The sequence below is a fragment of the Histomonas meleagridis genome, assembly GCF_020186115.1.
Source record: "Histomonas meleagridis strain 2922-C6/04-10x chromosome Unknown contig_44, whole genome shotgun sequence".
In the NCBI taxonomy this organism is placed as follows: Eukaryota; Parabasalia; order Tritrichomonadida; family Dientamoebidae; genus Histomonas; species Histomonas meleagridis.
In genome coordinates this window covers 149,011-174,152 of record NW_027150887.1, presented here as the reverse complement: position 1 = coordinate 174,152, position 25,142 = coordinate 149,011, and the positions used below count along the sequence as shown (strand labels likewise).

The 25,142-nt window shown below is 30.0% G+C and overlaps 6 protein-coding genes across 6 annotated transcripts; 3 read left to right on the top strand and 3 right to left on the bottom strand.

Moving 5' to 3' along the window:
• Positions 1-10,398: 10,398 nt before the first annotated feature.
• Positions 10,399-12,966, top strand: GO595_006374 (uncharacterized protein; the record flags this gene model as incomplete). Its single annotated transcript, XM_067919720.1, has 1 exon — positions 10,399-12,966. The coding sequence occupies one exon, from the start codon at positions 10,399-10,401 to the stop codon at positions 12,964-12,966; it is 2,568 nt and encodes an 855-aa protein (XP_067773252.1).
• Positions 12,967-12,980: 14 nt separating this feature from the next.
• Positions 12,981-15,437, bottom strand: GO595_006373 (uncharacterized protein; the record flags this gene model as incomplete). The annotated part of the gene is made up of 1 exon (XM_067919719.1): positions 12,981-15,437. The coding sequence occupies one exon, from the start codon at positions 15,435-15,437 to the stop codon at positions 12,981-12,983; it is 2,457 nt and encodes an 818-aa protein (XP_067773251.1).
• A 154-nt stretch (positions 15,438-15,591) lies between these two features.
• On the bottom strand, positions 15,592-17,088 carry GO595_006372 (uncharacterized protein; the record flags this gene model as incomplete). Its single annotated transcript, XM_067919717.1, has 1 exon — positions 15,592-17,088. The coding sequence occupies one exon, from the start codon at positions 17,086-17,088 to the stop codon at positions 15,592-15,594; it is 1,497 nt and encodes a 498-aa protein (XP_067773250.1).
• Positions 17,089-18,284: 1,196 nt separating this feature from the next.
• Positions 18,285-18,833, top strand: GO595_006371 (Ser/Thr protein phosphatase; the record flags this gene model as incomplete). Its single annotated transcript, XM_067919716.1, has 1 exon — positions 18,285-18,833. One exon carries the CDS (start codon positions 18,285-18,287, stop codon positions 18,831-18,833), a length of 549 nt encoding a protein of 182 aa, XP_067773249.1.
• A 592-nt stretch (positions 18,834-19,425) lies between these two features.
• Positions 19,426-20,052, bottom strand: GO595_006370 (Ras family protein; the record flags this gene model as incomplete). The annotated part of the gene is made up of 1 exon (XM_067919715.1): positions 19,426-20,052. The coding sequence occupies one exon, from the start codon at positions 20,050-20,052 to the stop codon at positions 19,426-19,428; it is 627 nt and encodes a 208-aa protein (XP_067773248.1).
• Positions 20,053-23,216: 3,164 nt separating this feature from the next.
• On the top strand, positions 23,217-24,896 carry GO595_006369 (chaperonin-containing T-complex gamma subunit Cct3; the record flags this gene model as incomplete). Its single annotated transcript, XM_067919714.1, has 1 exon — positions 23,217-24,896. The coding sequence occupies one exon, from the start codon at positions 23,217-23,219 to the stop codon at positions 24,894-24,896; it is 1,680 nt and encodes a 559-aa protein (XP_067773247.1).
• Between the last annotated feature and the right edge of the window lie 246 nt (positions 24,897-25,142).

Sequence of the window (25,142 nt, the reverse complement as noted above, 5' to 3'; positions counted from 1 at the left end):
GCAAATTGTACGGGTGATATTGATTTCAATCAGTACGCTTCATTTCCCATAGAAATTCCGATTGTTTTCGCTCAATTCCGATTGCATCTCTTTTGAATCAAAATTCTGGGCGAACAAAAAACTTAGCATCTTTCAGTGTATCAACCAAAAAACAAGAAATTAATAATGAACTCACTTTTATTCATCATCAAATTTTAAAAAAACAAAAGATTACGTGTTTTGTTTATATAAATTTAGGTTCAAGTAATGCAATGTCTAATGCCTCAGCTACATTATTAGCAGACAATAATTCTAATGCGCATTTATGTGTTTCATCTTTTTGATTTTCAATTGCTAATTTTATTATGTCATCACAAAAACTTTCATTCTTTTCCTTACACTTCAAAAACTCTTTCGCAAACTCATGGAAAAATGGGAAAAACCTTCGGAAATTGTTCATCATATTTTGACACATTATCTTCAAAATTTCTTCATCATTAACATTCTTCTTCATAAATGTTAACCATTTCTCTATAATTACATTCATGTTATAACTATCATATCCACGAATACTTTCGATAAATAATGGTGTACATCTTAAAGAAGACGCCCGACGGTTTTCCACGTTTTCAATACTTGTCAAAATTGAATCGAAGTAAATTTGAATCAAATCAAACTGTTTTTCGTTCAAAATTGAATCTGCTGCATTTGATAGCTTTATGAAAAACTCATCATTGTCAACATTAATTCGTAATAACTGAGGAATTAAAAGGATATATAATCTTGAAGAAGGGATTAGATCGGTGATGTTCTTATTAATTTCATAATGAAGTTTCGGTAAATCTCTTTGTAATATAGAATTGAGGAACATTGCTGTGATTTTATTGACTTGGTAAATAGACTTATGAAAAAGTGCTTTTTCAATGATCAATTCAAATGACGGTTCAATTATTTTAGTGAACTGTTTCGAATTCATTGAACTTAAACATTTTCTGAGGAGACGGATACCGTTACAATAGTACGATGGGATTTCAGAGTCGAAGAACATTGAAATTTGATGATTTAAGTTACCTATAACAAATTTAGAGTTAGACGATTGAGCCTGAGATATTATAATGGAATACAACAATGAAATTTCAGTAGTTAATAATCCACAAAAACTAAACAATGATCGCATTATCGAGTTTTGTTGTTCATTAAATTTAATTTTTTCCGAAAGAAAAACCAAACAAAACGAAGTCTCTCTGATTGATAATTCATTAGTATTTGTTTTAATTACATTAAATATTGAATCAACAAATTCATTTGGTATGTCTTTTGATCGTAATACCAACAAAGAAGTTAAAATTATTTTAATTTGATAATGTTTCGGATCATTAAATTGTTCGGAAATGAATTTATATAATTCAGGAATATCATCGTTTATTAATGGAATTAATTTACTTAATTTCATTAAATCTTTTTTACGAATTTGTCTTTTATTAATAATATTTAATATATAATCCTTTAATATTTGATTAGAATTATTTAACTTAATGTTATGTTTCGTTATGAATTTAATGATTTTTATTGATAAGTTATAATTTTCATTGATTGTAATCTTAAATCGATGAATTGCTGATAATAACAAATAAAACTTTTGTGATTTAATTGATGAAATATTATACGAATAATTAAACATGTCATTAAGATCATCATTATTTCTTTTAACAGCTAAATTATTTGATAAAATTATTTTATCTTTTTTATCAGTTTTTGTTTCATTAATATCTTTCATTTGATTAAGGAATTGTGAAATATTATTTTCATATTTTGTACCAAATTTATTTAAATAATTTGCAAACACTAATAAATCATCAGTGTCAACTTGATTTGGATGATTTAAATAATAATTTGCAAATGTTTCAAATTGTTCATTATCAATTTTCCGTATTATTAATGCTATTAAATGTGAATCAGTGATAATATTAATTTTGTTAATAATTCGTTGCATTAATTTCTGATCACGAAATTCGATTATTTTTTGTATTGATTTCGATGGGAAAAATTCATAAAATGTATCAACTAAAAAGTAAAATCGAGCTCGAGATAACTTTTGTTCCATTAAGAAGTTATAAGCATTACGTAATAACGGATATTGATTTTCGAATTTAAAGACATTTTTAGATATGATTTCATATGACTTTAAATTCATATATTCAATCACTGCATTATCGAAATATGAATACTTTTGATATACTTTTTTAGTGCAATCAATTCCTTTAAGATAATTAACAGATAATGCTAATATACTAAAAGCGATTTTCTTGAAACAAGTTTTCTCATAATTAAAATATTGTAAGAAATCAAATATATATGAAATGGTTTTAAGATCATAAATATATTCTTGTTTGTTCTCAGTAATTAATTGGATAATCCATGTTAAATGTGTCTTAGAATTCGAAAAGTTGTTATTCTTTAATATCATCGCTAAAAGTTTCAAATGTTTTTGTACCGATTTATTAGAAAAGAAATCAATGTTATGTGAGACAATGTTAGTTACTAAATAAAAGTTTTTCTCGGATAATGTAACAATTAATTTCATTGATGAAAACGAAAGTTTTTCATTCTTATTCATCATAAATTTAAGTAATAAATGAATGATTTCATGATTACTTATATAATCGGATAAATTAAATTCGATTTTCTCAATCACTTTCAAGATGTTCATACAATGTACCCATGAAACAAATTTAGTTTCAAATAAAATTCGACGAATTATAGATATTATTTTATGATCTTTAGCATTTGTTAAAAGTGTATTTATAATTTCGGAAATACATTTAATACATAATAACTTTAAATTACTTTTATCATTATCATATTGCGTAATTTCATCAAATAGTTCAATAGTTTCATTAACATCTAAAATGGAATTATTAATTTCATATGAAAGTGTTTTGAATTTACTGGTTAATATTTGTAATGAATCTTCTTCTTTAGGTGTTAATATTGTAATTGGTAATTGTAATAAATAAAACGATGGAATGTTTTTATAATTATTAATTAAAAGTGTTGTGGATTCTTTATCTGAGAGAATTAATTTAAGTTCAGTATTATCGGAATTTAATTCTAACTTAAGATTAAATGATGGATGATGGTATGATAATATTACAAGACAATCATCAACTTCTGAATTCTTGGCAGTCGCGAGGCCGTTTAAGGCAGAGGTCGCGACCGTTAATAAGTCAATTTTCGGATCGAGAGGTTTATTTATCGACGATAATACATATGAAATCAAAGATATTTCGCCACTTGATAAAACAGGAAGAATCATTGTGTTGGGATCACGTTCAATGATCTTAAGAATTGGTAACATTATTTTGGAATTATGTGTTTTCTTGAAATCACGTACAAAATATTCAAGTAATGATAAAAACCATTGAGAATCAATTTGTGGGAGATTAGATATTATTGTTGGAAGATGGTCAGATTCAGAATTTACAAAAAGATGATATATCGGTAGACTATTGACATAATCGTCAAGATATGGTTTAGCAATAAAGTTGGTAATAAATGCAAAAGATGCAATAACAAGGGTGGATGCGTTGGATTTTACTGGTGCTTCTGTTACTACTTTGTAAAAAGCTTTTTGTATTTCATTTGGATAAAAACGAATGAGCTTTGTTAAAAAAGCAGTTGTAGCCGAGTATGTAGATACGATTATGGATGGGGAATCGAATTCACAGCATTTCATTAATTGAAGAAAGATTTTTTTAAAAATTTCTATAATTTTTTCTTCCGGAAATGCACTAAGCATGGAAGAATTCATAGTTACACGGAAATTATATAGGTTCTTGGAGATGGTAGGAATATCAATTTTGTTTTCTGTTTTAATCTCAGAAATCGAATCCATTGGTGCTTATAAACGGGGTACCTTGTCAAACGATACAACCGTTAGATCTACAGTAGATTGGGTTACGCACATGAACATCTAAGCAATCTAATGTTCGACTAAAGTATTCGATGTTATTAACATCAACATTATCCATGATCCCAACAACAAAAGCTGGTTTTATTGCACACTCTTATCACATAACCTTAAATTATCGTACCCCTTTTTTGAGTATAATTCTTCCAAAAATATTTACTACTCATGCATCAGAATTTTGCAATCACAAACATAAAAAAGTTAACACCTTCATTATATAATGGAAGTTTAGTGATCTGAATATTTCATTTAATATTCATATTTATTCAATAAAAGGAATTTGAACTTTTGGCCTGGCATTAACTTTCGTTTTAGATTCTATGATTACACCTACAGCATCATCAAAGTGACTTTGAATTACAAGAAACCATTCATGTTCCTTTGAATTTCTAATTGCGATTTCTATTGCTTTTTGAAATTCAAGACCACCAACATCTTTATATGAATACCTTGGGATAATGGGTTCTTACTCAGGCGGTGATGATTGAATTTTTTGTAATTCTTGTGATGGAGATCTTGATAACAAAAAAATCTGTTTATTTTTAACTGCTTAGTAAAAAGCGTGTGAACAAACTTCCTTTACCATAAAGGAATGACAATGAGCATTTTTGTTAGATGGTTAAAAATGCATTTTGAATTGTAAAAAAAATTAATTGAACTCTAATAGATGCTTTGGTAGAAAAAGCAAGAGCCATTATGTCTGTTTATTTTTGGGATTAATGGATCAAATGGAAATTGAACAAAAAATCAAAAAAATGGGACTCCGCGGACTCGAACCACGTACCTCACGATCTTCAGTCGTGTGCTCTCCCAGGTGAGCTAGAGTCCCCTCCATTTACTAAAATGGAAGAATATTTATGATTAATAAAATTACTTATTTTTTTAGAAATTAAACAGTCAAAAAGTTTCCTAATGTGTAAAAAATATTTTTCAACTTGATATCAATTTGAGTTATCAGCCAATGCAACCAAATATCAATGAATGGAAATATCTTCAATTTTCTATGAAAATAATTTCAAATATAAACAAAGAAAACATTACTCAAGCTGCTCAGGCAGTTATTGATAATAATTATATAGAATCTTTTAATATAATTATAAGTCAAATGATATATTCATCATTTGTAGCACGCTTGAATGACTTTAATATATATTTGGATTTTATCAAGGAAATAGAAAAATTAGAGGAATCAAATAAATACAAATTTCAAATTTTTAATATTTTTGTTCAAACAATTTTAAATAAAAAATCACAAGAATCATATTATTTTCTTTATAACATGATTGAAAAAAACTTAATTGATTCAAAAATTACAAAAAGTATTAAATCAAAATATTTTGCACATTACAAAACAGAAGAGGAAAGTAAACATAAATATTATGATAATTTTTGTCATAACTTTTTGGAAAATTATGATAAGCTTTCAAAGGACAATTGGAAACTTCACAAGCAATTAATTGAGGATGGACATAATCCAATAGAAATTGCGAAAATAATACGAAATGATGAAATCGAAAAACTTCAAGAAATATCATCACAAAGTAATTTTGATTTTAATCAAACAATTGAACAATCACTTTATGAAATATGTTCATTTATTAATCAAGAAAATGTTACATTAATTGATTATGCAGCATTTTTTTCTTCAGTTAAATGTTTTAAATATCTACTTATGAATGGTGCAAATGTATATAAAACAGGTAAATATGCAGTTGCAGGTGGAAATGAAGAAATCATTCATTTATGTGAACAAAATCATTCATCATTTGAAGGTGCATATGAAACTGCAATTGAATTCCATAGGAATGATATCTTTAAATATATTTATGAAAATAAATTAGAAGAGTTGAATTCTTTTATAGAAAGTTTAAGTATTAAATGTATTTTATATCATGACTATGAAATTTTATCATTTTTACAAGATAGAGGATTAACAATCAATGATGGTATTTTTAATGAAGCAGCAAGAATTGGAAATTTATTTCTGGTTAAATATTTTCAAAAATTTAATCAGCTTCCAAAAGATATTTTAGTTTTTTCTATAGAATCGGGGAATATTGAACTTGTTCGATATATATTAGAACAAAAGTCAATTGATATCAATGAAAGAAATATTTTATTAATATATTTTTGTATGTTTTAATATTCAATTTAAATTTTTTTTATATTATTTAATACAGCACTTATAAATGCATCTTATTATGGTTTTACTGATATTGTCAAAATACTTCTTGAACAAAATGGAATTAATATCAATGATAAAGACATTGATTTGTTATATATAAAATCTATAAAAATGATTTTATATTTCATAATATATATATAATGATTAATTGTAACATATTGTACAGCACTTACAATTGCATCTTATAAAGGTAATACTGAAATAGTTATATTACTTCTTGAGAAAAAGGGTATCAATATCAATTCTAGGGATATTTGTTAGATTTATATAATTTTTATTCAATTGATTTTTAGAATAAAAAAATTATTTGGAAATAATTTTAAATATATAAAACTGCGCTTACGCATGCAGCTGAAAATGGTTATCCAGAAATCGTTAAATTACTTCTTGAACAAGAAGGAATTGATATTAATGTTAAAGATATTTATTTATTTTATTTAATGTTTATTTTGATAATTTAACATTCCAAAATAATATATAGAAATTATTTAAATTATTTGGTACAGCACTGATAATGGCATCTCGAAACGGTCACAAAGAAATAGTTAAATTACTTCTTGAACAAAAAGGAATTGATATTAATGATAAAAATGTTTATTTATTTTATTTAATATTTATTTTGATAATTTAACATTTCAAAATAATATTTGGAAATTATTTAAATTATTTGTAACTGCACTTATGTGGTCATTAGAAACTAAACGTATAGAAATAGTTAAAATGCTTCTTGAACAAGAAAGAATTGATATTTCGACTAGATATATTTATTAAATTCTTATAAAAAATATTTCATTAATTTAATAATTAATAGTTTTATTTAAAATTTTTTCAAATTATTTATCACACTACTTATGAAAGCAGTTCTTATTAGTCTCAATTTAGATATATTAAAATTACTACTTAATAAAAAAGATATGAACATTAATGATAAAAATGTTTATTTGCTATAAATACTATCTATTTAAATCATTTGATCTTTTCAAATAGTATTTGGAAATTATTTAAATTACATAATACTGCACTTATGCTAGCAGTAATAAATGATAAAGAAGAAATAGTTAAATTACTTCTTGAGCAAAAAGAAATTGATGTAAATGTTAAAGATGTTTCATCATTTCCCCTAATATTTACCATGATAATTTAATATTTTCAAACAGTATTTGGAAATTATTCAAAATTCATAATACTGCACTTATGCTTGCAGTCATAAATGATAAAGCAGAAATAGTTAAATTACTTCTTGAAAAAAGGGGAATTGATGTAAATGCTCAAGATATTAATTTATCTCAATCAATATTCATTTCAATATTTCACTGTTTCAAAACAATATTTGGTATTTATTTAAAGTGTTTTGTAATGCATTAATGAATGCATCTTATAATGGTTTTGTAGAAATAGCGAAATTAATTATTGAACAAAAAGGAATTGATATTAATGCTAAAGATATTCATTAATTTCATTTTGGATTTATTTATATAATTTGAAGTTTCAAAATATTATCAGGAAATTATATAAATGATTTAAAACAGCACTTATGTATGCATCACAATGTGGACATAAAAAAATTGTTAAATTACTTCTTGCGCAAAAGGGAATTAATATCAATTCTAAAAATGTTTAAAAATTTAATTAAAAAGTTTCTTGTTATAATTTGATAATTTAAAATAATATTTGGAAATTATTTAAATTATTTAAAACAGCGCTTATGTCTGCATCACAAAATGGCTACAAAGAAGTCATTCAATTACTTCTAGAACAAGATGAAATAGATTTAACAGCCAAAGATATTTATATGTTTATTTCAAAATTTATTTTAATGATTATGGATTTTATAAAAATATTTGGAAATTGTTTAATATATTTTGGTCTGCATGCCAATATGCATCAAATAAAGAAATAGCTAAAATGCTTTCTATTGAAGAAGGAAATCAAGGTGATGTAAATTATGACTCATATTATGACGAAATATTTTTCATGTAATCTTGGTAAAATTATTAATAAACTAAATTTTGTAGTTTGAATAAGCTTGTGCTTTGTTAAAGATGTGTATTTTGTTTTATTATTACACTTTTAATGGAGAGATAAATAACTTTTAATTTTGGAACTGTAATTATTTAGACTAAACTTAAATCACTATCACTTAAAAAACTTCAAAACTTGGGTAAAAAAGAATTGTTTTTCTTACTGTTTGTAAGTGTATGATAGGATAGAACAGAATGGAAGATTATATTAACATTTATTACCCAACATTTTTATTTCAAAGTATCTCAAAGCAATATTCCAAAATCAATTCTGATTATTAGGGATATTATTAATGTCATTTCCAACTACGTTAGAAACAAAAAATCTCCCAAAAAAGAACAGGTGAAACCAAATAACATCTTTTTTATTTTTTTTTATTTTTTTTTATTTTTTTATTTTTTTTTTTTCCATTTTAATCAGAAAAAAGATTCTTTAAAACAATTTACTTTAAATTTTTAATTCATGTGCAAAAGCAGTAATAATCAGAAACATCACCAACATAACTCAGGTGTTTTGAGCCCTTATACGAATTCCACTTAACTAAGAAAAAAAATGATACATATTTCATATGTAACTAGCGCTTGAATTTTTTTTTGCAACATATTTAATGGTAAAAAATGTCAGTTTTTATAAGCAACCGTTTAAAATCAAGGTTATGGAGAAAGACATTAAAATCTTAAATGAAAGCATTAAACCTGAAAGCAAAATATCTTTGTCCGGGCTCGCTCCAACAAATCGTCCGAACGTTATAGATTATTCAGATAGAATTCAACAATATTATAATTCATTGTTAATTTCATGGAATAATTCTTCATTTGAAGATGCACTATCAACTTTAACTAATCTACATATGCTACTTTCTCAGGTTGAGTTCAAAAAAGAAATTTCATATCCATTTTTGGATTTAATTCTTCCGTTATTATCATCAGCTTTAACTTTATCTACCAATTCTCCAATCTATAATGTTTCATTAGGGACTATTAATTTATTATTAAATAAATCAGATTATTATTTTAATTTAATAGTCAATCAGAACTTTATTGATAACCTTTTCAAAACTCTTACCGAACTTACAGGGAATGACACTTATGATGCAACACGTTTTACCACCTTAAATATTTTATGTAAAAATGATGAATTACTACTTACTATCTATAAAATCTTTCCTCCTCCTTTATTATCAAATTTATATGCTTCAACACCAACCCTACCACAATTACGTGCTAAGGTTCTTTCCATTCTTTTGTATTATTCAACCGCACTCCCAGATACAGATATCAAACTTTTTTTTGAATCCATCAAAAATTGTTTTGTTTCACCAAACAACACAGCCTCTTGCATAGAGGAACTTTTTCGGATAATATTATCAGCTGTTCGAAGATATGAATCAGCAATTTTTCTATTATCAGAGGTTGGTCTCTTAAACAGTATTCACTCATTTTATTCAACTGAGCTCAACAGCTCTTCGTTGAATGATCTTATTGATATTTACGCTGAGGCTGCTTACAGCGACATATTCCCCAGTGAAGTTGACATAACCGTTTTCTTCCAAATAGCGATGGAATCGAAGAGCAAGAAAACAACAGAAACTGCGTTAAGGTTTTTGTCAACACTAGCTATTAGTAGTAAAAATGAAGAAATTTTTATAAAATTTCTTAATCCTATGATAATAACTTTAATTTTAAGATGTTTCGATAATGGAACTTATGGAATGAAACATTCGGCGATTATACTTTTCGGCGTTATTTGCGTTTATTCAGAGCCACAAGTTTTAGCAAATGTAATTGATACTTATCCACAAATAATTAATAATTTGATTGAGTTTTTAGTCTCTAGTGATGATGGAAGAATAATAAATTTGATCATTGGCGACTTAGGAACAATTATTGCTAAGTTGGCACCATTAGGAAATTATAAAACAAACTTCGCATTAAAAGAATCAGGTATCCTTGAAGACATTGCATTCTTGGAAAGAATGAATGAAAATGATCAAGCACTCATTTCTGAATTCATTAACATGATAAATTTTAATTAAAATAACGAATAGAATTTGTTTTAATAAGTAAATCATCAATAAAAATATTTTTTTTTGTTTTTTTAAGTCCTTTTGAAGAAATATAAAGTATACAAAATACCACTTTTTCAGCGCAGAGACCGTTAATTATACTGTCATCCGTTTATTTAATTAATGAAGAAAACAACGAAAAAACAGAAACTTCCAACTCATCAATCTTTTTATAGAATGCTTGCAAATAAAGGGCTAAAACATTTCCCAATGTTTGAAGCTAATTCTAACATTGTTTCTCTTGATTTATCAAATAATGAAAATATTGTCAATTTCGAAGGTTTATCATTTCTTCCTCATCTTAGAGTTTTAAAACTTGATGGAACTGGTATTAATTCGTTTCGTGGTGCAAAGGAGTTGCCAAAACTTCAAACACTATCAATGTTATCAACACCAATTTCAAAATATAAACATTTTAGAATAATGGCAGTTATTGCTTTTGGTACATCTCTTCATGTTATCAATGATAAAATCGTTACACAGCAACTCAAAAATTCAGCCAAAGATACCAAAGATATATTTCTTCCACATATTTTAAATGATTTCATAATAACCAACTTCAAAGCAAAAGAGATATGGAAGCCAGGCGATAATTTCATCTTAAAGATTGATATAACTCCTTTTGAGTATAATTCATTAATGAAACAAATCGAGAAAAACAACAAAAAAATAGAACAACTTAAAAACAAAAAAGAAAACAGCAGCTCGCTTGACTCTCAAGCAAAAATTCTTTCAAGCGGTGACATATCTGTTCGATCAGATGTTGAAGAACCATTGATCCTCAACAAAAACAGCGAAAGTTCTTCGTCATCATCATCGACAGATAAGAAAGAAATGATCAATGAATTGGAGAAAAGCTTTTCATCATCAGATAGCGAACAGAAGAAAGAACTTGTTGAAGAATTGGAGAAAATTGAAGATAACAAATTATTATTAGAAGAAGAAACAAAAGAAAATGTTAAACAAAAGAGTTCATCATCAGATAATGAACAAATGAAAGAAACTGTAAACAATGAAAAGAGTATTTCATCTGATGGCGAAAAGAAAGATATTAAAATAAGTGAAAAAAGTATTTCATCAGATAAAGAAGATGTTAAAGAAAAAAGTATTTCATCTGATAGTGAAAAGAAGGAAACTGTTAAAGAAAAGAATTCATCATCAGAGAGCGAGAAGAAAGAAACTGTTAAAGAAAAGAATTCATCATCAGAGAGCGAGAAGAAGGAAACTGTTATTGAAAAGAATTCATCATCAGAGAGCGAGAAGAAGGAAACTGTTAAAGAAAAGAGCTCTTCATCAGACAAAGAAAGAAGCGAAAATGACAAAGAAAATATCGAAGAAAAGAACATTTTGTCAGACAACGAAAAGAACAAAATTAAAGATGAAGAAGTTAAAGAGAAGAGCTCTCCACCAGACAGCGAAAAAATAGAAACTGCTGACAAAAATAGCGAAGAAGAAAGTAAGGAAAAGGGTTCGTCAGCAAGCGAACACGCGAAAGAAGAAACTGAGAAAAAGACCGAAATTATAAGTGAAGAACATAATAAAGAAAAGAGTTCTTCGTCAGATAACGAAAAGATAGAAATTAAAGGCGAAGAAGAACATGTTAAAGAAAATAATAAATCGTCAGATAGCGAAAAGAAGGAAACAGAGAAAACAGAAGAAGTAAAGGAAAAGAGCTCTTCATCAGACAACGAAAAGATCGAAATTATAAGTGAAGAACATGCTAAAGTGAAAAGTTCTTCTTCAGACAACGAAAAGATCGAAATTATAAGTGAAGAACATGCTAAAGTGAAAAGTTCTTCATCAGACAACGAAAAGATAGAAATTATAAGTGAAGAACATGCTAAAGAGAAAAGTTCTTCATCAGAAAACGAAACGAAAGAAACAGAAAAAACAATTGAAAACAGAGAAAAGAGTATTTCATCGTCAGACAATGAAAAGAAAGAAATTAAAGGCGAAGAAGAACATTTTGAGGAAAAGAGTTCATCATCAGACAAAGAAAAGAAAGAAGCGATGGAAGAAGTGATAGCAACAGAACCTGCTAAAGAAAATGAAGAAAAAAGTGTTTCGTCAGACAAAGAAAAGATAGAAACTATTGACAAAAATAACGAAGAAGAAACTATGGAAAAGAGTTCGTCAGCAAGCGAACACGCGAAAGAAACTGAGGAAAAGACCGAAATTATAAGTGAAGAACGTAATAAAGAAAAGAGTTCTTCGTCAGACAGCGAAAAGAAGGAAACAGAAGAAGGCAATGAAAACAATAAATCGTCAGACAGCGAAAAGAAGGAAACAGAAGAAGGCAAAGAGAACAACGAAACAGAAAACGCATCATCGGACAAAGAAGCGAATCCACCTGCGCCAGCTCACTCGCGCTCGTCCTCTTCGTCCACCGCCAAGCTCCAAGAAGCGTTAGATGACATTCACATTGACACTGACGACAAGAACGAAATCTTCAACGCGGACGAACTCGAAGAGATGTTACAAAGCATTACAAACGAAAGCGATTCCAAAAACGGGACCGACGCCAAGTCCAATGACTCCACTTTAGACGACGACGAAGAAGAAGAGCAGAAGTTCGACTACCGGAGTCCTGTGCTCCATCTTCAGATCAGCGGCGACACTCAAAACGATGGCGACGATATCGACGATACGAAGGAAGTGAGTTCACATTCATCAGATGAAGCGGACGAAATCAAATTCGAAGGAAGCATCGGAAGCAGTGACACAAGTGACAATGATATAAATTAAAGTTCATTTTTTATTTATCTAATTAATGCATTAAATCTATTTAATTTAGCTCTTGATTTCGCAAATTCTTTTGAGATTTGCATTTGTAATTTCTTATTACCTTTAACACAATTCTTTAAACATGACTTAAGTTCATCAAGTGTTTCTTCTTCAAATTCAAATTCTTCAAGTTCACTCTTCTTAAGTAATAAAAGTTCTGTGATCATTCGAAGCGCTGGTAATAATATGTCTTCAAATCTTTCTGGATCATTAAGCATTTGTGAAAGATCAAACATTATGTCATTCATTTCTTCAACTTCTGGTGGGAATGGTAAGAAATCGATAAGATGTTGAAGTAATTTATCATCAACTTCAACTTCATCATTATTTGCATATACATTAAAGACAAAGTTTGTAATTGATGGCATCGCTTCAATCATTTGTGCAATATCATCATCAAAGTCTTCTTCTTCCATACTATTAGTTGCTGCTTCAACAAAATGTGTGAAATGTTGGAAATACTCATTAACAGGATTTAATGATTCTGGGAATGCATTAAATAATGCTAAAAGAATTCCGGCAATTGATGGGACCGCATTAAAGTCGTCATCGTCTAATCTGCTCATATATAATTTCAAGGTTGACGCGAGTTTTGAAGCGTCATCGGCTTTGAGGCACCCCGATTTTACACCGGCGGTTAATGGTACCAAAAGTTGTGGAATTATATCAAATGGTGTTTCGGTTATCCATTCAATCATCTCCTTACAAAATTCAGAGGACTTTGATGGGTAAGTTTTGATGAATTGTGACAAATATTCATATGCAGGTGCACAAGGTGGTAAGTTTTGATATACTTTCTTACCTCTTAATATCTTAAGTTCTGATTTCATCAATGCTTCTGCTAAGTTTAATGCTTCTGCTTCATTAATGGTACTGAAATTCTTAATAATTCCACGTGCAAGATGTATAAATTCATCTAAATATTCGTCGTTCTTTGTTTCGATAATTATTGGCTTGATGATGTTGAAAAGTTTGACAGTGAATTCATTTGTGAATTTCTTATAAACTGGATGACAAACTGAGCAAAGTAATGCAATAAGTTTTTCATCTTTAGTTTCTGTGACCTTGAGAATAAAGTCTTGAAGATTTGGTATAAGATCAAGACAAATGTTTGCTTGGCCAATAACTTCGGCGATTGATGATGAAAGATATATTCTGTGCTTGAGATTTCCAACTTTTTCATTGTCAATTTGGGCAAACAAAAGTGGAATAATCTTCTTGATTATGTCAGTTGACTCATCTTGGAATTGGCAAATGATCTGTTCACAGAAGAATCCAACGAATTCATATGTGTCATATTGTTCACTTCCAGCAAGTTTCTCGGCTTCTTGAAGTGCAAGTGCAATATCATCTTCAACATATAAACGATTACGTGAACAGAGGGAACCAAAGATATCAAGACAAATTCCTTTGGTATATAAATCATCCTCTTTAAGTTTTTCGGTGGTAAATGTAACAATTGGTTGAATGATAGATAAGTTATCTTCACATTGACATTCTTCTTCACCGCAAGCACAACCACTATCTTCTTCAGGGGTAATAAAGGTGGAAATAATCTTTAAGAAGCCACGACGTTGACCATCTTTTAATTGTGGATACATAGAAATAACTTCATCAACATATTCTGGTGAATAAAATGAATGGCAAATGATAAGTTGACGAATTGCTTTGTTAGCAAACTTACTGATGATCTCATTTGAAGATACAAAAAGAGATTTGAGTTTGTCAAACACAGTTTTTCCGTTTGTTTCCATGAATTCTGGATCATTCATAAATCGTTCGGATGAAAATATGATGAAAGTAAGTGCTGCAAGAACTTGACTATCATTACCTTCTAAAAACTTCAACATAATGTCGCAAAAAGCTGCTGCAGCATCTTCACGGAACTCCATAAGTTCAAAAGCCATTGGTGCCATAGCAAAGAGATATGCTGGTGCATCTTCTTCATCAAGTTTTTCTCTTAAAAAGATGAGAAATTCATCAAGGTTTTCATCTGTAAAGCCGTCACCCATAACTTGACCGAATGGTTGAATAAGTTTTAGTGCAGTTTCAACATTAGTCATCATATATTCTTTTGCAAATGAAGCTGCATGATCCATAACTAATTGTGCAGCAGTTGGCTTCATAAAACTGATGATTCTAAAGAGACTATTTGCATAATTTACTTTGTCTTCTTCTGTCTCAAGATCTTTGAAAGTATCAAGTTTCTTTTGAAGAGATGGAGGAACTTCTGCTGTGAACTTCTTATCAAATTCTGAATAAACCTTAAGCATTGTAAAGATGAAATCCAAAGATTGAAAATCAATTTCTGAAATTCCAATCAATTGTGACCATAAACTATCATTGTCTAAAGGAGTTGGTGGGGTTTCTTTGTTTTCAATGATTTTTGTTGTTACATCGTTTAGTTGGTCAATAAATTTTTGCAAATCCATGATTTCAAGTGAACGACCACAGCGAAAAAACTGTCAAATTTTAAGGGCCACCCCGAAATCACTTCACATAGCAAGGTTCAAATTGCCGATGTGAAGTGATTCAATTGAATAATAAACGATTATTTTCTCTTCAATTTTTGAATTATGATAACGGTTAAGAATTATTTTCATTTTCGATGATATCTTGATAATATCTTAATAATTTTTGCTTATCGACATACATGTTCTTTAGCCTTAAGCAATTCTTTTTTAAGTTTTTCAATTTTCTTCCATTTTTGTTATATTCTTCAACTAGTTTATATCTTTCATCAGACATTTGATCAGGTGATTTCTTATCACAAATTGCATATATCTCTCTAACTTGTTGAGGTGTTTTGACTCCAGCATTTTCCAGCATGACCAATTTCCTATGCATTTCTTTTTTCTTTGAATCTCGATCATCCAAAATTTTTCTCAAAGGAATTTCTTCATTTTTAATTCTTTCGAGTTCTTCAGCAATTGTATTATATCTTTCACGAATTCTTTTATCGACTTCTTCTAATTGACGTTTTTCTTGTTCAACTTCTGCTTTGTCTTCACTTATTCCATTAATTTTCTTTCGATATTCATCTTCAATGTTCGAAAGATTATTACTTCCATCTTTCATAATTTTATCTTTTTCTTCATTAAGTTTCGCTTTTTTATCCTTTAAATCTTTAATCTCTTGTTCGATTTTTGGTATTTCACCAATTTCTTTTTTGAGTTTATTTATATCCTTTTGAAGTTGATTAGAAATATCACTGTTATCATAAATATGTTTTGGTAATCGTGATTTCAAATCAATAAATGCATCACGTAATGGATCATGTCGTGATTTAAGTGATTTATATTGTTCAAGTAAAATTGAAACTTGTGCATTACGATCATTAAGTAAATCATCAATTTCATTTGGATCATATTCCCCAAATTCTATTTGATATAATCGATCAAATAGTTCAAGTGCTTTAAGATCTTGTTTTGTTAAGAGAAAATATGCACATAATAAAATGTCATGAGCAATTGGATCTTTTTCTTGCTTAAGAAGTCCACGGCAATACTTAATACAATACTGAAGTGTAATTTGTGGCTTTTTCTTCTTTTTGGGTACTTTTCTTTGGTGTTGAAATGTTGATGTTGGAGGTTGGAATGGTCGATTTTCAAGTATAGCACGAAGTTTTTCAAGCTCAACGGAAAGATCATGAATATTAGTTTCAGTGTCAATGATTTCTTGTTGAAGATCACCAATTTTTTGTCTTAAGGAAGTGATTCGTCGATTTGACCCTTGATATGGATTATATGATCCTGAAATAGGTCGTGCTAATGCAGGTTCTCCATTCTCACGTGTAGCTATATCACTAGAAAATTCTGTTTTGGTGGGAATGTATCGAGTGGCATAATCAGAACGAAGTGCAGATGGTGGTACAAGATAATCTAGATTTTGATCTTGAAGTGAAGATTGAACAGAACGCATTTTAGATCCTGTTTTTTTATTTTCTTCACGTAAATCATGAATAATCTTAGAACGACGAATTGATTCTTGATGAAATTCAATAATAAGACTTTCAAGTTCTGGTCTAGTTAATTCTGAAATATTTCTATTTGCTGGTGTGAGTAATATTTTAGTTTTTTTCATTTTTTTTTTAAACGTTAATTTCCGGAAATGTCATGTGAAATTTCTTGTTTGTTGTTTCCAGTTATCCTAAAAATCATCATTTATTTTTATATTCAAGCATGGATTAACAAATGTTTAAATAATAAGACAAATCAAAGAGATAAAGCTTTTTAAATTTTTTGAAAAAAAACGAAAGGATGTTCGAAAACCGATTGTTCTTCTTCTTTGTCCCTTTGTTGAGTATGTGAATGGTTTATTTGCTCACAAAAAGTGGAATTTGCCTGACATTTTTCATATCGCTGGCCAGAGCAGTGTATGCTCCCTCTCGACAAGTGTTGTGCTACAATCACTTCAATGACCTGAAGCGAGAAGCAAACATTATGGTAAGCCACCATGCAAGAAGGAGAAAAAAAAAATCATGAATTCATGAATTTATCCCAAAAGCAACAAATGATCAAAGCAATCAATGATAAACCATAGCAAACACTAAAACAGAAAGAACTTTATCTAATTTGTTGAAAATTAGGGAAATTTGTATCGAGGTCGAAGGTTCGATTCCCATCATGACTTTTTTCCAACTTTTTTTCCAAAAAGATTGCCACTTCCTTTTTGGTCGGTGATTGTCATCGTTTTTTCCTGAGGTTTTTGAATGAAAATTTTTCGCTATCGGAGCTTTTTCTGAGGAAATACACTGTTTCTGTCAATTTTGAGATGTTTTTCGAACGTTTCGATTACTTCTTAGCCCGTAGATGCGCGTGTGTGATATTCATGAAATTATATTTCAGATTATTATCAGCCGCACACGGAAGGATAGTCATTGTGTGGATTCTTTAAAGCCATCCCACCTCAAAAGTTTGATAAAATCAGTTACAAAGCAATTTCAGAAAGAACCAACACTTTTACGGCTTCATTGCGATCCGAAGGTAGTTGGTGACTTACACGGAAACATTGACAGTCTTCTTCAAATATTTCAATGTTTCAATTACCCACCTTATCAAACATATCTTTTTCTTGGGGATTATGTGGACCGCGGCCAAAATTCTATTGAGGTTTTGTTATTATTATATTCACTAAAACTTTTATTTCCAGAAAACATTTATATTATTAGAGGGAACCACGAATCAAGACAGATAACCAGGTCATATGGATTCAAAGAAGAATGCCTTTTGCGTCTGGATCATCATCTTTATTCTCTTTTTTGCAAAAGTTTCAGTCATATGCCAATTGCAGCCACAGTTAATGACACGATCTTCTGTGTTCACGGTGGATTATCTCCATCCATTTCAGATCTTTCAGAGGTTGAAGCAATTGAAAAGCCAATTCCAGATCTCTCATGTTCAATTGCATCTGATTTACTTTGGAGTGACCCTGCTGAATCAGATAAACTTTTTGAGAAATCTACTCGTGGGGTTGGTTATCTCTTCAATACAGATGCTATTGCTCAATTTTTGGAAGATAATCAATTGAAGCATATAATCCGTGCACATGAGTTCTGTGAAAACGGATTTAAATGGATCGACGATGATTGCCTCACTGTGTTTAGTTCGTTCGACTATATGGGCAGAAAGAACGATGCTGCAGTGGCTGTTGTTAATGGCAATGACGTTACAGCAGTTGTGCTCAAAAAAGCTTTAAACAGTGCTTTTACACGACTGCTAATGCCCGAGTGGCTCATTTCAGGCGAGGAATCAGCTATGAAAGCACCTGTGTCTGATGAAATTATTACAGATAGTGTCGGCTTAGACACACATTTGATTGTATTATAATAGAGTGCGTTGTTTGATAGTATATTAATATATAAACTGTTTGAAAAATTAAATAAAACAATATTAGGGAAATTGTTTTTGTTTTTCTTTCAGTTCTTTATGAGCATTATTCTTGTTGAGTGTTTTAGAGAATAAGATTTTGGCCTTGTTGTCAATCTGGTGAATATTTAATATGATGAATGAATAAATTGGATGGTATAAGTTCAAACATGGCTGAGTGGGGTTTGGTTAAGTGTTGTGCATCCAGGATAAGTGCTTTCTCTTGATCTCTGCGATCAAATAATGCTTTTTGGCTGAATTATTTTTTGCGGTTGACCGCAAACGTTTTGTGGTTTTGTGTTTTTGAAAAGTTTACAAATAATGTGTCGTCGCAAAAAACAAAATCTTCGCTCAAATAATGCCTTCTTTTAATTGAATTTTGCAAACAAAACGCAGTTCGGCAAAATTTACAAACGGTTGCCAGTTGAGTTTGCACTATTTTTGACGATGAAACTTCATCGATCGTTTTGATAAACTAAAAAAATGAAAATGAAATATTTTCCCTTTTTATAAACGCAAAAAACATTTTCTTTTTATTGGCATTTGGTATTTGTTAACAACTACATCCACCTTTCTTTTCTTTTTCTTTTTGGTTGATGTCAACTTCTTTGGTAGCGTCTGGTTCTTTCTCTTTCTTTTCCTCGCCTTTTTCAGTTGTTTCAACATCATTTTTTTCATGAAAACGTTCATATAATAATTTTGAAATTGTTTCAAAAACGGCTTCTATATTAGTTCCATCAACGGCAGAAGTCTTAATTAATTCTGCATTGTGCTCGGATGCCCAGCTATAAGCATCTTCAAAATTTATTTCGCAATTTTTATCTATTTTATTTGCAACTACAACGCACTTGAAGTGTTGCACATGTTGTGTAAGATAATTGTACCAATCATTTAAGTGATCATACGTAGATTTATTTGAAACGTCAAATACGATAACAACTGCATGTGAACCTTTGGCATAAACAGGAACTAAGTTCCTAAAAGAGTCTTGTCCAGCTGTATCCCATACATTCATAATCATATCAAAATCGTTGAAATTAGCGTCAATTCTTGTTGAAGTAGCTCCTAGTGTTGAAGTAATTGTCTGATTAATGTTGAGATACTTCTGTATAATTGATGTCTTCCCAACTGTGGTATCACCTACGAAAACGACCTTAAATTTTGGTGCTTCATCTCCCATTTTTAAAGTGCCACTTTTCAACCACTTTTTCCGTATTTCAGATACAATTCAATCGAATTTTATGTTCTGGTTGGTTTTTTTGAATGTTGGGTTCTCAATTTTAAATGCCAAAGGTCCGACATGAAAAAAAAATTTGTGCCACTGCTCAAGAAAAAAATACCATTTAAATAAAAGTGTTTATTTTTTTTCCATGGGTTATCTTTTTGAGATATGTTACAATGTCAAAGCTGTTTAAAATTTATCGTATTACTTTGTGTTTTAATTTTCACTATTTTTTTTTTTTAATTTGGATTTACAAACAAATTCTTTAACTAAACACGTCGCCTTTTAAGAAATAAAAATGTTTATAATTCATGTTTTAAATATCACATAATTTGGACAAATCAAAATTCGCAGATGACATCGAAGCCTTAAATTCAGCATCAATAATATGACACAGTTCCTCTAGTCCCATAATATTTCCGATTGACTTTGCTATATTACCATTTAATGGTTGAAGCAATCCATTTTTCTCTGCATATCTCTTTATAAAGAAGCAGTCGGCTATTTCTCTCATGGAATATAACGCATATAATAGCGAATGAAACTCTCCACAGCTCGCAAAAAATGGAATCGATTCATGAATCTGACCATGCTTCATTAAATACCCTCCAAACCTCAAAAGAAGTTCTTTTTTCTCTTCTTTGTTTTCCATATTTCCTATGAACTTCATTGCTAATGATATCTGATCATTCTCAAATAGATAATCAACAGCAATCCTATCAAGTCTTGCAAGTTTAAGTAACATTGCTCCATCTTCGAATCTTTTAGAAGCAAAAAGTGATAATGCAGCCATTTTTAATGTCATCATTTGTTTTTCATTAATATTTTCTACCACTCCTGAGATAAGAGCCGACAAAATCACATCACTTAAGAATGAGCTTTCATAAGTTTGTACTGTATTTAATATTTTAGCAGCTTCTTCGAAATTATTTGAATAAAGGTATAACGAGAACATTAACGGTCGTTTTTGGGGCTCACTCAAACTTGAATTATCGATCAAATACAATTGAATTTTTTCAAAGCTTAACTTGTTATCGTCAACGGTTGACAGCTCTATTTGTCTTAACGGAATCTTTTTATTAAGTAAAAGCCAAGCGTCTCTTGCGTCTTTAGAAAAGTAATGATTCTTATTAGGTTCTAATAATTTTTGAGAAATGAAATATTCTTTAGTCGGAATATGAAATAGATTTGACTTCAATGAAAGTGAAGAAAAATCATTTCCACAAATGAAATGTAAATAACCATTTGCAGAAAGTATCAAAATCAAATTTTTAGAAAATGGATAAAATTGTAATATTTTCGATTTAACCAAAAACATATTTTTTAATCCAACAAACAAATGATTATTCCCATTAATTCCCATTATAAATCCGTCGTTTAACATATGTATTCTTTTAATACCAACTTTCGATATGTTTTGTGTTATCATTTTCTTTTCTTTCAAGTTAAACACAATCACATCGCCTTCTTGTGTACCGGCGATAATTTTTAAGTCATACCAAAACAAATTAGTATGTAATACATTGCCTATAAAAATGTTTTTAAATCGTTGATAAGGTATAATACCTTTTTCATTCTCATAATTATAGACAACAATCTCATTCACATCTAAAAGAACACAAAATTGTCCACTCTCAACAGATGCGTTATTCTCATTAAAACAAAAATCAATAATATTCGAGTTAAGTAAAAGTATTTTTTCTTTGTTATTAATAAATAATCCCAAAATATTTTGTGACCTTTGTACTATAAAACCTCCTTGAAATGAGCCTCGAGCTTTAATGATTTTTGTTGCTTTATTACTTAAATATTTTACTGTTCGTGATGCTAAATCAATTAATCCAATTTGATCTGATGAATGCCAAAAAACTTGATTTAAGGCTGTACAAATAGATACAAATAAAATTGGTTGATTCGTAGCTTTAAAGATTTGTGTCCGACGAATATCAAATAAATCACTACATACAATTTCGCCTTTATCGGTGGAATAAACTAGTGAAATTTCATCAGTACTAAACGCAACAATCTTTCGAATAAATAATGAACATAATGAAATGATTTTGTTAAGTGATATATCAAAAAATGCTAAGCCTAATGGAACAAACCATAATATTAAAAATGATTCATCAATTGGTGAAACACAAAAATTAACGAACTCCTGGCACTTTTGCGTAAAGATGATTTCGCGTTGAAAATCAAGATTAAAAGGATCGCTGATATGAAATACAGAAATGGTGCCGGATTGATGAAATGCATAAAGCTTCCGATGATCAGATGGAAATTGAAGTAGAAATCGAAATGATGATTGAGATTGTTGATGTGGAGTAACTGATGTAATACCTTGTGTATTAATATTAAAAAGAAAAAGTTCAGACTCGAGAAGAAGAAAAGTATAATATGGAAGATGAAGAGACCATTTGGCTTCAACAATGTTTTTAGCACCATTTATCGTAACTTGTCGAAGAAATATTTTTGGATCATCACTAACACTTCGAATATAGAAAATGCAGAAAGAAGAATTAAATCCACTAAATAATATGTATTGATTAAAGATTGGATCAATTAACATTTTAGTATACTCTTCTGGGAGTTGAACTTTCCATACTTCAAAAAAGTCATGTGACTTACTGTTTGGGTGAACTGATGATTCGGAATATGTAAATCCTGAAAAATTTTTGTTAGCATGTAAAACCATTAAAATGTTTTGATTCCACTCAAGTGCATAAACGGGATTTTCTTCTTTTGATGAATAAGAAGAAATTGTTGATCTATTATCAATATTAAATAAAACAATTGATCCTTTTTTATCTCCAACAGCAATATATCTTTCTCTAGGATGGAATTTTAAAGCTGTTATAATATTATTTGACAATACTACCGAATAAGCACGAATAATTGATTTATTTTCAAGATATGAAAAATGAACGCAACCACCAGAAGCCACAGCTATAACACCACAAATCCCAAAATCACATGCGTTAGCATTTTCATGGGAAAAAGGAGGAGGGAAATGTGGTATTAATTGCTTTTCTATTTCCATATGTTGAAAACATCACTTTTTACGAATCACTTTTTGTGTAAATAGAGAACGTTTATTTTCCTTCTATAATTGTCTGGCCACAATGCAATCCCCGATTATTGTACTCAATCAAACAACAAAAAGGGACACAGGCCGCAAAGCTCAACTATCCTGTATAGCAGCAGCAAAAACTACAGCTGATGTTATTCGTACATGTCTTGGACCTCAAGCAATGCTTAAAATGATCCTTGATTCAATGGGTACACTTGTTATTACAAATGATGGAAACTCAATTCTTCGTGAAATTGATGTTGGACATCCTGCTGCTAAATCTATTATCGAACTTGCACGTGGGCAAGATGAAGAAGTTGGTGATGGTACAACTTCAGTTGTTGTTCTTGCTGGCGAACTTCTTTCTGTTCTTGAGAAGCATGTTAAAGATGGCATTCATCCACATGTTCTTATTTCAGGTTTACGTAAAGCACTTGATGATGCACTTGAACATCTTAAAACAATCAAAAAACCAATTGACAATACAAGTGATGCCGAAATGCTTGGCATCATCAAATCCGCAATTGGCACCAAGTTCTTATCAAGATGGTCCGACTTAATTGCGAAATTAGCGCTCGATGCTGTCAGAACGATCAAAACCGACGACGGAACCGTTGACCTTAAACGTAACCTTCGAATTGAACGTATTCCGGGCGGAGAAATCGAAGATTCATATGTTATGAAAGGCACAATGATCAACAAAGATGTCTTACATTCAAACATGCGTCGTCGTATTGAACATCCAAAGATTTTAATTCTCGATTGTGGATTAGAATATCGTAAAGGCGAAAGTATTACCAACATAGAAATCAGTGGTGAAAATGATTACGCAAATGTATTAGCAGAAGAAGAAGCGCAAGTCAAAGACCTTTGTGACGCAGTCATTGCAACAGGCTGTGACTTAGTGTTAGCTGAAAAAGGCGTCAGCGATTTGGCATTACATTACTTAAGTGAGGCCGGAATCACAGCATTAAGAAGATTCCAAAAAGTACATTTGGATCGAATCGCATTATGTTGTGGCGCGACAATTGTCTCAGATCCACATGAAGCAGTTGAATCTGATTTAGGTACAAAATGCGGATTATACGAATGCCGTAAGTTTGGCGACGAATGGTGGTCAGTCTTTGATCAATGCGAGAATCCGAAAGCATGCACAATGTTATTACGCGGCCCAACAAAGGATGTACTATTGGAAATGTTCCGTATTATGGACGACGCGTTAAAAGTTGCGAAGAATTTACTTAAGGAGCCATCGCTATTACCTGGCGGCGGTGCTACTGAAGTATCAGTGTCAGCAGCATTAAGGAAGAAATGCGCACAATTGGACTCAATAGAACAAATGGCATACAGCGCAGCGGCAGTAGCATTTGAAGTTATTCCACGTACATTGATACAAAATTGCGGCGCTTCGCCAATGAAAGTACTTACGAAATTAAGGTCAATACATTCCGAAGATCCAAACAAATATTATATGGGCATCAATGGATTAACTGGCGAAATTGAGGACATGAGAAAGATTAATGTTTGGGATACATTAGCTGTTAAGTCGCAGGTATATAAGACCGCTTTCGAATGCGCAATTTCATTGTTAAGAGTCGATGATATTGTCTCTGGTCTAATCAAAAGAGATGAAAATGGAAACCCGGTAAATAAGAAGTCTGTCACACAGAAATTGGAGGAAAATACAGCAATGGCACAGGCACAGCAGGCACAAATGATGGGAATGAACTGATCATGAGTAAAGCTAATGATACTTCAAATATTTTCGCACGTTTTATGTTTCGTTTGTTTGAAATACGTTTTTGTAGGTCAAACTGCTTTTTCCTCAGTTGCATATAATGTATTGTTTCCTTCATTGATTAATTTTTAATAAATTCTTTCGTTAATTTTGAAAGAAGAATGTTAATCATACACATAAACTATAATAACATATTCGAATCGAATAAATTTTGTTTATATCTCTTAATCATGAAATTTT